The sequence below is a fragment of the Mixophyes fleayi genome, chromosome 7 (assembly GCF_038048845.1).
Source record: "Mixophyes fleayi isolate aMixFle1 chromosome 7, aMixFle1.hap1, whole genome shotgun sequence".
Lineage (NCBI taxonomy): Eukaryota > Metazoa > Chordata > Amphibia > Anura > Limnodynastidae > Mixophyes > Mixophyes fleayi.
In genome coordinates, this window is record NC_134408.1 from 131,434,539 (window position 1) to 131,450,790 (window position 16,252).

The 16,252-nt window shown below is 37.7% G+C and overlaps 1 protein-coding gene across 1 annotated transcript in view; it reads left to right on the plus strand.

The window, feature by feature from the left end:
- The window catches only part of FAP (fibroblast activation protein alpha), a 75,082-nt gene that overhangs the window by 56,219 nt on the left and 2,611 nt on the right, over positions 1-16,252 (plus strand). The window contains exons 21-25 of the mRNA XM_075180749.1: positions 1,255-1,309; positions 10,325-10,424; positions 11,946-12,010; positions 13,860-13,932; positions 14,210-14,283. Of these exons, the coding sequence (XP_075036850.1) occupies positions 1,255-1,309; positions 10,325-10,424; positions 11,946-12,010; positions 13,860-13,932; positions 14,210-14,283 (367 nt within the window). The remainder of the gene's footprint in view (positions 1-1,254; positions 1,310-10,324; positions 10,425-11,945; positions 12,011-13,859; positions 13,933-14,209; positions 14,284-16,252) is intronic.

Genomic DNA, 16,252 nt, shown 5'->3' on the forward strand with positions numbered 1-16,252 from the left:
TATAAGAAAGTACCAATTGTCCAATCCAAACGCTGTACCTAAAATAAGCTAAGTTTCAGGAGTGATCTGGGGGCTGAGTATGCAGTAAGTCCTGTGCTGCCTGTTTTGACTCACACTGATATTTTGATAAACTTTTAGAACAGAACGAGAGAGAAATCTTCACCTATAGCAAGCCGCCTATCCCATAGAGAGCGATGTTCTCACAGGTACTCAGATGCCCCCAGGACTTAAACTCAAAGTAGTAAATGTTTATCACAGTTACCAGGTAGTGAAGATATAAAGAGAATGGGAGTACAGCACACCACATGGTATACAGAGGGTAACCCAGTAATGAAACAAATGGTCAAGGACAAGTAGAGAGCAAGAATAAAGATGGACATCAGACAGGAAGCATCCAGTAAGAAGCAGGGTCAGTAGCAGGAAGAATCTTTAGGCTTTAGCAACACAGCAGGAGTCATGCAGGTCAAAAACGCTATAACCGGCAAGGAGGCTAAGCCCTCCCTGCCATTTAAACTAATGAGAGCCAATCAGTGTGCTTCATAGGAGGCAAACCCCAGCAGTAATTGGTGATTGCAGTCATGTGACTGTGACTGCAATCACAATACAGAGCGTTACTAGGCAGCCAGAACGATAGAAACAGAGCAGCGTCCCAGTTGCTAAGCAACAGCCTGGACAGGAAGTGAATTTAGTGTGACCCATCGCGATTAGTGCGGCGACTCATAACACTGTGACCTACATTTAATATCTTGCTGCACTTAACCCCACTTGCTGTTATTTAGATTATTAGTAGTATTATCTAGAAGCTGAATGTAGTTTTTGAATAAAGTTCTGTATTCCAACCTTGTATTATGTTATGTGACTTTTAGGTAGTTTTTTATGACTTATATTATGCTTTCGTGTATATGCAGATTATCGCCTCTATAGCTTAAACAATACAAAGGTTTTTTTTAAACATCTAGTAACAAGAGGGTCCTCAAAATGTTGAATTCTTGCTTTGACTCTCTGTTGCCTGAGATGAGGAACGATTGTTAATCTTTTCTGTCCGACCACTGTGTTCTTTTATCACGTTAAAGACACATTTCTGTGTACGCTAAATCTATTCACGCTACGTGTACGTTAAATCTATGTTGATGTTTTTTGTGATTTCACAATATAAACAATTTAATCTGAAAATTATGCCTGGTTTAATAATAAACATTAAATAGCAATAAGATACATTTGTCATAGCAGATAATGGTATTTTTATAATTTTAGAAAATTTATTGAAATGGGATTCATTGACGAACATCGAGTTGCAATATGGGGTTGGGTGAGTATAATTCTCATTACTTGCACGCGCTTTACTATATTGCTAGTCCTATTGCTCAGTTATATATCACAGTGATTTGCCCCCCCGGAGGAAACCCACAGGGAACATACAAACTCAACACACATAGGACCTTCGTTGGATTCAAACCCATGACCCCGGTGCTGTGAGTCAACGGTGCCGCAGTGATTAGATGAGCTATTTGTGATATTGTAATATATATTTTGTTGAATTCATTCAAAAAAAATCTTTTATTTCCGGTTAAAATGTAAAAGTATATAAAAAAAAAAATTGCTGGCGAGAAACAAATTGATTATAATATAAATCTACAAATTGCTTTATTTTCCATTTTCCTTTTTAATAGAACTGAATAGAAACACGTTTTTGTTTTACAACTAGATTAAAGATCCTCCATATGGACAAATCCAGCAATGTCCACATTGTTCCATAAAAGAAGACATACAAAGAGCATTTCTAGATATATTTTATGAGCAATAAGTATTGATTATATCACTTCAAAGCATTTTTATAGCAGAGTTCGTTTTATCAACATGTTCATCACAGCGAAACGCGTGCTGTTTATACGACTTGTTTGATATTAATCTAATTGCCCATCCATTGTACTCCAGTTTTCCACCGTTGTATGCAGCACATTTACAGTACATCCATTAACAACTAATCCAAAGTAAGTCCTATTTGCTATCAGTTATTTGTTTAGAATCTAGATACTGATAATCATAGAATTATTGAGACATCACTTTTCCATGGGAAGTTGCATCAAACTGGATCTTCTACTATATCTGATTTATCCCTTAGTCTATAACGGTTTGTGTCAAAGTGCATTATAATGTTGCTGGGAGTCTACATGTATCTGTCTTTCAAACAGCATTATGCTATTTGCTTTGCCGTCTTTAATGACTAGGGCGGATGTAAGCTCCGTCATGAAATCTAAGTTAATGTTTTTATGTTGGTTGGTTAAAGGATTACTTGTGTCACGAAGCATACAGATTTTTATGCCTACATGCTCTTCGTTGCTTATTTGCAAGTGTTTATTTCATGTAAACACATCATTACATGACGGTGTACCTTTTCATAGGAAAAGATTTACTATCCATTGATTTCCTGATTTTTGGAATATGTTAAATTGTAGGAGGCCATATATTTTGTAGAACATTTAAAAAATATTCCACACCATGCAGATATCAAAAAAAGTTTGGTGGGCAGAAAATAGTTGTCTAGTAAGGTTTCCAATGTGGAATATTTATAATTGATTTAAAAGGTGTAACACAAAGCAGTGGAAAGTTTGTGTTGTCTTGTCTTTTAGCGGTTCTAATACCACATTAATGCTATTGAGTTGGAATTTGTGAGCTACCATGGTGGCCTTTACAAAAGCTCAATGGTTGACCATGACTGGATCAAGTCAAAGCCGGCTCTCCCTATGGCTAATGACCATGGTGAAAATGGGCAATGACAGTTAAGGTGCATAAAGAAAAATGTAGGTTTATGTCAGGCCTGTCCAACCTGCGGCCTTCCAGATGTTGTGAAACTACAAGTCCCAGCATGCCCTTCCAGCTATCAACAGGTTGTCTACTGGCAAAGCATGCTGGGGCTTGTAGTTTCACAACACCTGGAGGGCCGCAGGTTGGACAGGCCTGGTTTATGTGGTGCAGATTTTACAATGAGCTTCAATGGGGTGGAGATGGGGCTGAATTACAGGCATCACGAATACTACACAGCAGTTCAGAACTATTTCAGGGCAAACATACCTTGATTCTGATAGCACCGCAGATATGGGGGTACATTTATGAAGCTGGGAGTTTCCGGCGGGTTTGAAAAAGTGGAGATATTGCCTATAGCAACCAATCAGACTCTAGGGGCTAGATTTACTAAGCTGCGGGTTTGAAAAAGTGGGGATGTTGCCTATAGCAACCAATCAGATTCTAGCTTTCATTTATTTAGTGCATTCTGCAAAATGACAGCTAGAATCTGATTGGTTGCTATAGGCAACATCTCCACTTTTTCAAACCCGCCGGAAACTCGCAGCTTGATACATTTACCCCTTGGTGTTAACAGTTGTTTTTGGTGGAGATCTATTTGCCAATATAAGGCTCACAAGAGGTGCAAAAGATACATATTGATAAGAGAGCTTTGCATAGATTTATGGAGATCATTTTTCAAAATAAACATATATGACATTAGGTATTAAAGACTGATCACGTCTCCTTTCTTGAGCTATTTACTAACTGATTTAGAGTTTCTTGCATCTTGGGCCTGAAGTGTGTATAAAAATACTGTTGCAAAAGCAGCCTTACGTTTGTATTTTGTGTCTCAAGATCAAGATACATCAATTTTACATTAATAGACTTGTTTTGCTTTCTGTTTAAAAATATGGCAACATTTTAATAAGCTATAATATTTGTCTTAAAATACATTGAGACCTGGCTTACAGAGGTCATTTGATTGTCCTCATTACCAACACTTTGGACTGTGTTGGTCTTAGTGTCAGCACCTGACACATCTAAGCTTTGTCAGAAAGTGACTTTGCACACTTGATATTTAAATTTGAAAGAACTTCAAAACAGAGAAACAGTTTAATAATAAGTAGAGAAGAGTTCATAAATTGTATAACTGTATAGGTTCCACAGCATATACTTCTAAGTTTACCAAGCCAGAAATAACATAGGTACGTCTTAATTGTGGTATTGGTAATATAATTGGTGTCTGTGGTCTTCAAATGTATTTAATGTTTCCAAAGTTGGTAAGGTGCTTTTTGCACTGGACAAGAGGAACCCCTAAATTTGTTTTACGTATATATGTATTAAGTTGGCAAAAAAGGAGTTGACCAGACAAAATTTGAGGTGTGTACCTCATCATAACCCCCAATAGTCCTGATCTTTTGAGTTTTGGCCTCCAAAGGGGGATGACCAAAAGGGGGTAGTGGAATAGTCTTATGGTAAATTAATGCTTTCAGACCATGGGGTAAATGTATCAATATGCGGGTTCTTCAACACCCGCGTGTTCAGCCTCTTCTGCGATTAAATTTCAAGCGGCGCTGCATTGTAAAGGGTTAACTTCCCTTTACAATGCAGCGCCGCTTGAAATTTAATCGCAGAAGAGGCTGAACACGCGGGTGTTGAAGAACCCGCATATTGATACATTTACCCCCAGGTCTGTGTGGATCAGGGAATTACCTATTTTGTCCCAAGATTTATCCCAATGCAAAGATAATTTTTACTCAGGTTTGGTTGATTTATAAACTTGGTATTCAGTGAGAATCTGTGTGCACACCTAAGCACACACAGTACACTAGCATGCAGATAACTGCACCGCATAGTAATGTTATTATAATATTATAACACCACACCTAGGGGTATATTTAATAAACTGTGGGTTTGAAAAAAGTGGAGATGTTGCCTATAGCAACTAATCACATTCTAGTTAGCATTCATTTAGTACATTCTACAAAATGACAGCTAGAATCTGATTTGTTGCTATAGGCAACATCTACGTTTTTTCAGACCTGCAGTTTAGTAAATATACCCCCTAATGAGGGTGACACAAGCAGTTAAAGAATTGTACTTTTATTGGCGAAACATGTCTGTGCACATTTTCACTTTGAAAGAGCACATAGGTTGGGTCCACAGTTGGGTCACAATCCCCTTTAGATTGGTCACAAAACAGGAAAGTGTATGCACTGTGTGGGCATGCACATAAGGAGACAGCATTTTGCATTAATCTTGCTTTTTTATACATTATTTTTTTTAAATAATATACTTCAGAGGGAAGGGGGACTTTTGCGTGTATACATTCTCTATTATCTCTCTATATTCATTCAGGCTGTCCTTGTGTGGAGAATGAGAGAGGATTCCTGCTCTGGGGTATGTGGTTCTACTAGTGCCAAGCAGATCTGCGGGTATATTTACTAAACTGCGGGTTTGAAAAAGTGGAGATGTTGCCTATAGCAACCAATCAGATTCTAGCTGTCATTTTGTAGAATGCACTAAATAAATGAAAGCTAGGATCTGATTGGTTGCTATAGGCAACATCTCCACTTTTCCAAACCCGCAGTTCAGTAAATCTAGCCCCTGGACTGGCAATCTGGGTTCTCTAGCACTTGCCAGATGGGCTGGTGGATCTTCCAGTGTAAGTAGACTGACAGAGCTGTAACTTAAAATTCTAGGGCCTGGGGCGAGAAACAAAAATTTTGCCCACCTAGCCCAAATTTTAGGCAAATGAACCTAAAATATTCATAAACTGCGCCCCTCTTCAGTGGTGGGCCCTGGGCGGTTGCCCCCTATCGCACAACCCTAGTTACGGCCCTGTAGACTGGATCTTATTCTCAAACTTTTTATTAAAATGGACCCCTCAGTGGAACTCTCCTGATTGAAGCTTGGGGCAGACATCCAGCCACCTATTATGTTATTAAGATCAATGATTGTATCTTGTATTACCAAAGCTGTACCATTATCTCACTATATCTTGGAAAAATGTATATATCTTTACTTGGAAATGTGAATGTCAATGTTTTTTGCTATCTCTAACTGCATGGTGTATAAATACTTGACAATGCTTGTATCACTGTATGGGGTATAGTTGGGGGGATAGCCTACTGTGTTGGGCTTTTTTGTTGTTTAAAGGAAAAAATGCAATAAAATTTTACCTGATTTAAAAAAAAATAAAAATGGACCCCTCAGCCTCAGCTTCCCAGTCCTTCTTTTAGTAGTCGTGGACTGCTGCCAGTATCCCCTTGGCAGGATTACTATACTGGTGCTGTATGACACCAATAGGTAGACACAGCCACAAGCTTTCTGATGTATGTTAGGGGGGATTTAAAGTGACTTTAATTGGGTAAATTATAACTCTCTGCTACTTGATCCCTCTTGTACCATATTCTTTGAATGGATAATGATTAAATAATCATATCCACTATTCTGTTGAATGTCCTTTCATAGTCTTTTAGGCCCCCTGCACTATTGTACAGGGTGATTCAAAAGTCGCAGTACACCCTTTTATTTCAAAAACTCTACAGGAATTGGGCTGATTGGCCGATTTCAAGATGGCGCCCATGTTTGGTACATACCGTAAAAGATAGACCACGTCACCCATACCTTACTGGAGTATTCAGGTTTCCCAATTTCCTGTAGAGTTTTTGAAATAAAAGGGTGTACTGCGACTTTTGAATCACCCTGTACTATTATATTATTACTTCAACTTGACTACAGTATAAATTAATCACATATGTGTTTTCCCCATTCTTTTATCTATGTCCAGTCTGAACATTGAGAATAATAAAGGATAATGTAAGACCAAATTCCTCAAGCTTATAAACCCATTATTGCCATGAACAAAGTGCAGTGATTTACAGCCTTTTCACTATATGACAAGCAGTAAAACAAGTAAAACATTGTTAATCTCCGAGTGTTGCATCAATTCATTGGAGGCCTTTTCCACGTGTTTGGCTCAACGGAATTAAAGTCAGGGTTTTGAAACCTTTATATTAATGGAGAAGCCGAAAGTTAGTCTTCAGCTATCTTGAAGGGATAATCTTTATTTTAATGATTTATAGGAATGCCTTGATTGATAGTATATTTGACATCATTGACTAAGGCCAGGGGATTCATACAGTGTATTTGTGTGTGATTAGTGTAACCGCACCTAGTTGTGTGTGTGTTTACATTCAGAATTGCACCAGATATCGTGTTTGCTGCTCTCAAGTTAGATTCACATAAAGAAATAGACTTATGGGCATTTCTGGGAGCTAAGCATCACTTAAAGCAACTTGAAGGTATAAACTTTACCAAGAGGTGCGTTAGACATCACAGTCTTCCTACATTAGTTTGACAAGAGCCTCAGATGACTATTCTCTGGTGTTGGAGGACTCTTTTCCTTCCATTGCCCAATTTTCATCTGTGGCTTCCAATTTGCCTCCATTCCACTCCCCTGCAACATGACGCCGTCCTTTTCACATGGAGCTCTGTATTCACTAATAAAATTACACATACGGAAAGTCTCCACAAGACCAGCACACTCACCTCCTGAAGTAGTCTTTGCTGCAGTGCACAATCTGGTGATCTCACCCTGGCCAAGCAGGTGATGAAGAATGAATACAACAAGGTTCTCAGATCCTTAGCAAGCACACATTAAAAACTGAAAAACAGCTCCCTGTAACTCCAAAAAGATGCATTTTAACAAACAGCATCCATTTGTAATGATTACCAGCGACACCATTACTTAAGCTACTATAGTCAGGGTAGCTGCGATCTTCGTCTTTAGCAGCTCCATCTCCCCTAGAATCTGGTGTGTTCACTGGTTCTCAGTTGCCCATGAGTCTTATGTACATAGCTATAGTCGCTGACCAATATAGCTACCTAGTAGGCTAACAGGGCAAGAGAGATAGCCTGAACATAACACAAATGGACAGAAGCGGTAGAAAAATCAGCAGGCTAAAATACGGAGGTCAAGAAAGGCACTGAGGTCAGGGCAAACAGAACTGTAATATGATCAGGAACAAAGCAACAATAATCCAATAAGATAAAAGCAACCTATTATGGCCTGTCTGAGTGATGCAAAGATTTCATTTAGATAGGCAGCCTGGAGAATACAATTAAGGGGCTTTATTGGGTTGAGGAAATTGTCATAAGAAACTGAATACCTGGGAATATCTCCCCACAATTTCAATTTCAATGGCATTTATTTTGGAAAGAATAGTTTTCCTTTAATTTAGAATCAAAACTCATAAAAAAATAATAATAGGTTACAATGATCATGTCACCAATAATCAGCACATGTAATACATGATATGCAAATTATATATCATAATTGATTTACATATTAACAGTTCCTACATTTGTATGATGTGGCTGAAAAATCTTACAGAATTGTCATGTAATATTCTGCTACTACAGCTATTATAATACCCAAATAAAGAAAACCATAAACAGAAATCTGGGTACATGAAGTAATAGAATTAAGCAATCATTGAAACCAAAATTAAATGTATTCACACAAAATTTGAAATATAATAAAAGTCCATAATAGAATCTGACCTACCTCAAACAATTAAATATAAATAAGCTAATCGCAAATCTGCAGCCGTCACATAAGTTTATACAAGTCACATGTGGCCAGATTACACTTATTCTTTTGTTTGTATGAGAGAATTCTATGCTCTCTGAGCCTCTTAGTAGGTATTGCTACACTCACACTTCTCCCTACAATACTTAAAATGTACTCTGCATTGATTTATCTGTATAGACAGATGTTTTACGTTATGTAGTATAACACCTTAATGGGTATTGAACAGATGCATTAGAGTACAATAGCTTAGTATGTGACATTTTTTGTGTAGAAAAATACTTGTTTTTCAGCTCACCCAGCCCTTTTCAGTCAAATAAAATATTTCAGTACAATAATTAGAACCATCATGGGTGGTTCTAATTATTGTAATATAGTTTTATATCAATTGCAACAGAAAATTGTCTGTCTGTTAACTAAGTCTTAAATAAATAAATTCATTCTTCTCAGTCCAGCAGATACTGCAATAGGTGGTTCTTATTGTTGTTAAATATTTTATAACAATTGCTACTGCGTAAGTTTGACACTTAACTGGGTCTTTAACGGTTGTTGGACAAACCCCATTTATCTGAACTGATCCTTATGTAGAAAATGTAGAAAGGATCCAGAAAGGGATCCATGCTTAACTCTAGGGGTATATTTACTAAGCTGTGGGTTTGAAAAAGTAGAGATGTTGCCTATAGCAACCAATCAGACTCTAGCTGTCACTGACAGCTAGAATCTGATTGGTTGATATAGGCAACATCTCCACTTTTTCCAACCCGCAGTTTAGTAAATCTAGCCCTATGAGTCACCTAGAACCGATTGTTTTGTAACCTTGCAGAACAGGAGGCCTCATTTCTTTCCCACAGACAGTAATAAAAATGTTTCTCAGCTCAATGGAAGTTGACTGGACATGCTTCCTTTTCTGGGGCTTTAGATAAAGGGGGGATGCTTTGCATGGGCAAAGGTGGGATTCCCTTTAAAAGCATTTTAGTCTAATAAATAGCACAATAGGTTCTAATTATTTAATATACAGTACACCAATTACATCTGGAATTGTCTCTCTGTTAACCAAGTCTTAAAATAAATACCACAATATGTACTTCTAATTATTGTAATTCACTCTATACTTATGGCAAATGAAAATTGTTTGTCTTAAAATATATTTTTCAGTCCAATAATGACATCAACAAGTGGTTTAAATGAATGAAATTATGCAACAAATGTGAATAAAAGTCATAAAAAAACAATTTTTAGCCTAAATCCAGCAATAGGTGGCTCAAATTATTGTAATATACTTAATACCAAAGCGAACAAAAATGACTTGTCTCCTTGGAGAATTTTGGATTGAATGACTGAATTTGCCAAATACGTCACACAAAATTTTTGGAGTGATTCTCTCATCCTTAGTAAATACGGATCAATGCCCAAAATCAGGACTATCGTGCCCCTGATAGAATTCTCTGGATTTGTTTTAATGTTTATGATATTTTACTAGTACAGTAAGGTCTAAGCCAATGAAAACATTTCATTCAGGCAACATCAGTACCATATTTTAGGAAAATATTGTCAGTGGTAGGAACAGACTATTATGTTTGTAAACAAGCCATTTCCCGTTACAGTACTTATACTACATAGATCATGATAATAAATAATTATACTATATTTTACGTGTTCCTGACATATTTTGATGATTCTTTTTTAAAATATGTAAATGTTGACTAGAAGTATAGTAAATATTATACAAATCTATATGAATGTTTTTATAGACCCCCTGAATGGAGGCAGCCATTTAATAGGCTAAACCAAAGTTTATACAGATGCAGCCTATTCATTTGTTAGGACAAGGTGACATCACTGAAACACAAAATCTCTCATTGGCTGCATCCACCTCTTTCAATGCTACCCATTACTATTGTAATTTACCGTCTATGTGTTGCTAATTCTATTATTCTTTTTTAGTCATATGGAGGTTATGTAACATCCATGGTCCTTGGTCAAAATACCGGCCTTTTTAAATGTGGGATGGCTGTTGCTCCTGTTTCCAACTGGGAATATTATGGTATGTATATACGTGTATGCTATTCTGTTTCTGTATGTATTACGCAACCCCTTCAGGCATCTCGGTGACGTACATTGGCACTCCACTGGGTTTATATTAGTTCCACACATTCTAACATATTGCACAGACTAAGTAGAGAGCAGACGTGGCATAAATTATGTGCAATGCTGCTAAAAATTTAGAAATCAGCAAAAGGATAAGTACTAGTCTATTGTATATTTTCTTAAATAAATATTTTTTCTCATTTTTATTTAAATCCTCTCCCTTCTCCATTTTATTACTTTGTTGGGAGTCCCTCCACAATAAGCCCTACCATTTGTTATATAGAGGTGGGTCCTGGTACTTGGCATCTACTTAGATCTAGCAGCGTCTGAAATTGGCAGCCAGCTGTAGAATTGGGAAGTGTGACCCCCGCCACCCCTGCCACCAAAATAATAATGGGAAATTGAGCGGCTTTGTTAACAAAACCCCCAAAAAATGTGAAGCTCCATTAAATTTATTTTTCCTAATTTGATTTGATCAATTATTTCTCTTTATTCTTAGACATGCTGATTATATCAGTTTCCTCTAAACTAAGATGCAAACTATCTTGGTTTTAGTCTTGCTAAACATCAGGATATTGTGCATAAAATGACGGCTCACTTCAGCACACTGCTCTTCATCGCTTCCTTTTGTTTATATTTAGTTTATGTTGGATACATTCAGATAAAATCAACAGGGTCATGAGTTCAATTCCCGACCATGGCCTTATCTGTGTGGAGTTTGTATGTTCTCCCAGTATTTGCGTGGGTTCCCTCCGGGTGCTCCGGTTTCCTCCCACAATCCAAAAACATACTGATAGATTAATTGGCTGCTATCAAAAATTGACCCTAGTCTGTTTGTGTATGTGTGTGTTAGGGGATTTAGACTGTAAGCTCCAATGGGGCAGGGACTGATGTGAGTGAGTTCTCTGTACAGCGCTGCGGAATTAGTGGCGCTATATAAATAAATGATGATGATGATGATTATGAGAAAACGAAAGTGGAACAATTTTTTGCAGCCGGAACACTAATTTGTCATAAAACCACAAACAAAAAAAAGGAAAAGCTTTATTTAATGTTGAGGTTAATATGCTATGCTCAGACATAGCAATCCTTCATCAGCGATGTTATAATCACTAGCTGCAGAGCAAGCCGCTGGCATCGGGAAAGTATATAAGGGTATAGTTGTGATGTGGCGGGTGTTATATCATCACATCTCTTTATAAAAAGGAACAAATTAAACACCCTTTCTATGCCAGATCAGACCCATGGAAGGAAAGATACAATAGGGGATTGTGGTGGGGAGCAGAGGCATTTATACATTTAGACTGCAGTGATAGTTACTTGTTACCAGTTTCCTGTTCTCTCCCCAGACTACCGTTTTCCAAATGGTTTATTTTTCTTTGCATGTTTTATAATTTTGTTGTTCTGTAGTTGAGAAAAATGTATCTTATTTACTTACATCATAAGTTATAGACTTAGTACATTTTTTTTATTACAGCATCTATCTACACAGAGAGGTACATGGGCCTTCCAACAAAATCAGACAACCTTCAAAATTATCAGGTAAAGTATAAACTCTATATATGCAAGGTTTATAATTAATGCAAATGTGTCATAATAACTGAAAGATTAAGCTGGACATGCGCTTGGATATCCTGCATCTCTGTCCAAGTGATCATCATCAGTATCCTCATCACTAACATCATCATCATCATCATCATCATCACAACTATCATCGTCGTTGTCATCATCATCATCATTATCATCGTCATCATCATCATCGTCATCATCATCATCATCATAGTCATCATCATCATATCATATGGCATGTGACCATACACACAGACCAACACTGGACATTTTATGGGAGTGACTGATTTAGATTGGGTCATTCTCAAGCATGCCGATCATTTTCTGACCACAGATATCCCTTCTTGTGTGGCCATCATTACTGTAGGCCTTAAAAGAACGTCATTTCCCTGAATGCCTGAAGCCATTATTTTTTCATAAGAATGGCTTCAGGCATTCAGGTAAACGAAATAATCAGTAATAAGTTTGTACATTTCCTATTTCCTCTCTCCTTCCTCTGTCTCTCTCGGTGGACGTAGGCCTATCAGGAGAGAAAGTAAAAGGAGAAATATAAAATATATAAAAATATATACACAGCATTCGTGGATGAAAACAGTAGTTCCTGTATTCGGTGCTCTCGTTTACCAGACTTCATAACTAAATTCAATATACTGTATAATAATGGTAAATAGAAACACATGGAAACATACACTATTTGTTACATTTCTTACCACTCACAATGAGCCTCATATTATGCAGCCACGATAGTCCCATTCACTTTATACATGCAAAATAGTACTTATACTATGCAGCCATAATAGCTACCTTTTTAGGGGCACATCTATCCTTCTGTCTGCCGTAGGGGTAAGTATGAAATGATAGCCGTAATAATGGGCCCAGTTATACGTCCATTGGTCCAGAAAAATGCCACTAATATGGCTACCAGTAATCAGTAGTAAGATGCCACCAATATAGCTACCAGTAATCAGTAGTAAGATTCCACTAATATGGCTACCAGTAATCAGTAGTAAGATGTCACTAATATGGCTACCAGTAATCAGTAGTAAGATGTCACTAATATGGCTACCAGTAATCAGTAGTAAGATGCCACTAATATGGCTACCAGTAATCAGTAGTAAGATGCCACTAATATGGCTACCAGTGATCAGTAGTAAGATGCCACTAATATGGCTACCAGTAATCAGTAATAAGATTCCACTAATATGGCTACCAGTAATCAGTAGTAAATTGCCACTAATATGGCTACCAGTAATCCATAATAAGATGCCACTAATATGGCTACCAGTAATCCATAGTAAGATGCCACTAATATGGCTACCAGTAATCCATAGTAAGATGCCACTAATATGCTCATCAGTAGTAAGATGCCATCAATACGCTCAGCCCAGGATTAGTAAAATGTCATTATAATACCCAGCAATTATAATACTTACAGCGCTATTAGTAATGCTCAGTGTTATTGCCTTTAGTAGTAAAATGTCACTCATATTGCCCCGGGGAGCAATATCTCTAACAGATCCCAAAGAGGGACACTTTGGAAGGAAATATTGTAAGTGATAAATAAATATTAAAGTATGAAATTGTTGTCTATCTGGCCACATCCAGCACAAATGTTATTAAGTTTGGTCATAGTCAGTGAATTGTCTTATCAGTGGAACCAATTAGCATGTTTTAATCTTCAGTTTCCAAAAGATGAACTGGAGCGTAGACAGATATGTAACTTTGTTGCATAACAGGTAATGCCATCACCAAACATTAGCCTTTTTATATTAGTTGTGCATCAGAAATCACGTCTAATGAATTACTTCTCCTTCCTTTTCAGAATTCAACTGTGATGGCCCGAGCAGAGAACTTCAGGAAGGTAGATTACTTACTCATACACGGAACAGCAGATGGTAGGTGCTATCAAAGGCCAATCTGACACGTAAACACCCAGGCAGAATAGGAGGATAATGTTTGATTAGCAATAAATACACTACTTAGTTTCTGATAGACTCTAGTAAATTGATGTGTTTGTGTTATAGTGATGCTCATCAGATATGATTATTTTAATCAACCGGCAGTTAAGAGCATCATTTTTACCTAATGCATTATGGCTAAACTGTCAAATATTTAACCGGCTTTCAAAGATACGGACAGCAGAGTTATTGGATTGTGTGTGTTTTCTTACAGATAATGTACATTTCCAACAAGCCGCTCAGATTTCCAAAGCTTTGGTGGATGCCCAAGTGGATTTTGAAGCAATGGTAAAGGTTCATTGTTAATGTAATATTGATTCATTCTGAATAATGTTATCCTTATTCCTTATTGTTAATTATCCTAATTATTATTATTAATATCTGCTCAGCAGCAACAAAGTGATCTAAGGATGATTTATGAAAGCAGAAAAATGTTGGTATACAGTGAACGTGTAATTTGTAGAGATGCTCAGACTCGGTTCCACGAGATCCGAACACACCCGAACTTAGCAGATCCGAGTAACTTTCGTGCACCCTCGGAATTGAAAATGAGGCAAAACGTCATTGTTACGTTGTTGGATATCGGATCTCGCGAGTTTTGGATTCCTTTTTAAGATCCAACATAACGGTGGGTGGGCTTGAAGGAGGGCGGTCCCATGGACAATTCCATCTTGGGAGGGAGGGCGGTCCCATGGACAATTCCATCTTGGGAGGGAGGGCAGTCCCATGGACAATTCCACCTTGGGAGGGAGGGCAGTCCCATGGACAATTCCATCTTGGGAGGGAGGGCAGTCCCATGGACAATTCCATCTTGGGAGGGAGGGCAGTTCCATGGACAATTCCATCTTGCACCACTTTCCTTTTCTGCCACTGCTGTGTGCCAATGTGTCCTAGATGTGCCAGGAACTGCTGTGTGTTTGAGTCATTGCTCTGTCGCTTACCATCCAGCCAGCTCGCTGCAGTATTTGTCCGAAAGTGTATGAAAATAATAATGTGACCTGTGAAATAGTCAAAATTGACTGCAAATGACTTGAAATTAGTGTTATTGAGGTTAATAATAATGTAGGAACCAAAGAAGAGCAAACTTATGTGATTTTAGCATATTTTAGGATTTTTTCTAAAAAATACAGATCCAAAACCAAAACACAAGAGGGTGGTTTTGCCAAAACCAAAATCAAAACACAAAGCTAATCCAGATCCAAAACCAATACCAAAACCAGTTCACGGGAGTCAGGGAAGATCTCTAGTAATTTGTTCTTTTGCAATATAGGTGGCTGCATTTGTGAGATTAGAAACGATCTGTGCAGAGATTAGTGCTTTAAGATTACATTTATTGCAGGGGAATTTAGGGGAAGGGGGGTGTCTTCCCCTCTGAGCAAATTTTGGAACCCTAGAATGTTGGCTCATGTGCACAGCATTCTGGGGCTTCAAATACTTTTTGGTATTGTAAATCAGATAGCAGGGAGCTTGTTCTCCACTGATGCTGCATATAGCACCTTTCATTAGGCCCCCAGTTTATTTTATGCAACAGAATAGTGTCCCCAATTCCTACAATGCCAAAAAGAATTGCCCCCACCCCCACCTCCAATTAAAATTATGCAACAGAGATTCCGCAACAGAAGGAGCTAATTCATCCGGGTATCTGGGTATCTATAGCGGTTCTGTTCCAGCCATATTAATATGTATTACGCTTGAGAGAAGCGGCTGCGGTGTTTCTCACTCAGCACTGCGGCCACTAAATAGGCCACGTTTAGAGGGGGATGTCCAGTTTGGCAGGTTTCTGTAGAATCTTTTTGGTAGCGCAAAGCAACTTGACTTTTGCATGTCCCCTGAGATGGCATCTATTGGGCTATATGAGTACATTTTACATGGAGAAGAGCATTTCTATGCACATATAGACAAAATGTAAAATAAAAGGTACAAATGTGACACATGAAATAAAAAAAAAATATTGCTCATGATTTAATACATAAATTAGTCTCCAAAGAGCAGTATTTTAGGACAGGCAGGGAAAGTTGTATATAATTAAGTTGGTGGTCTGAAAGTGATAGGGGGCAAGACTATGAAGTGACATTATTACTTTTGCTAACATGTGCATTCATATCACCGAGCTCAGCCGTGCCAGTGTACGTATAAAGAGTCTGCACCGACACCCATTAAAAAGCAAAATGGGTTGTGTGTCTATGTATGTGCGGACAGAGAGGCACATTTGTACAATAATATGTTCTATTAGTTTTGTCAAGTTTGTTTTCACCTA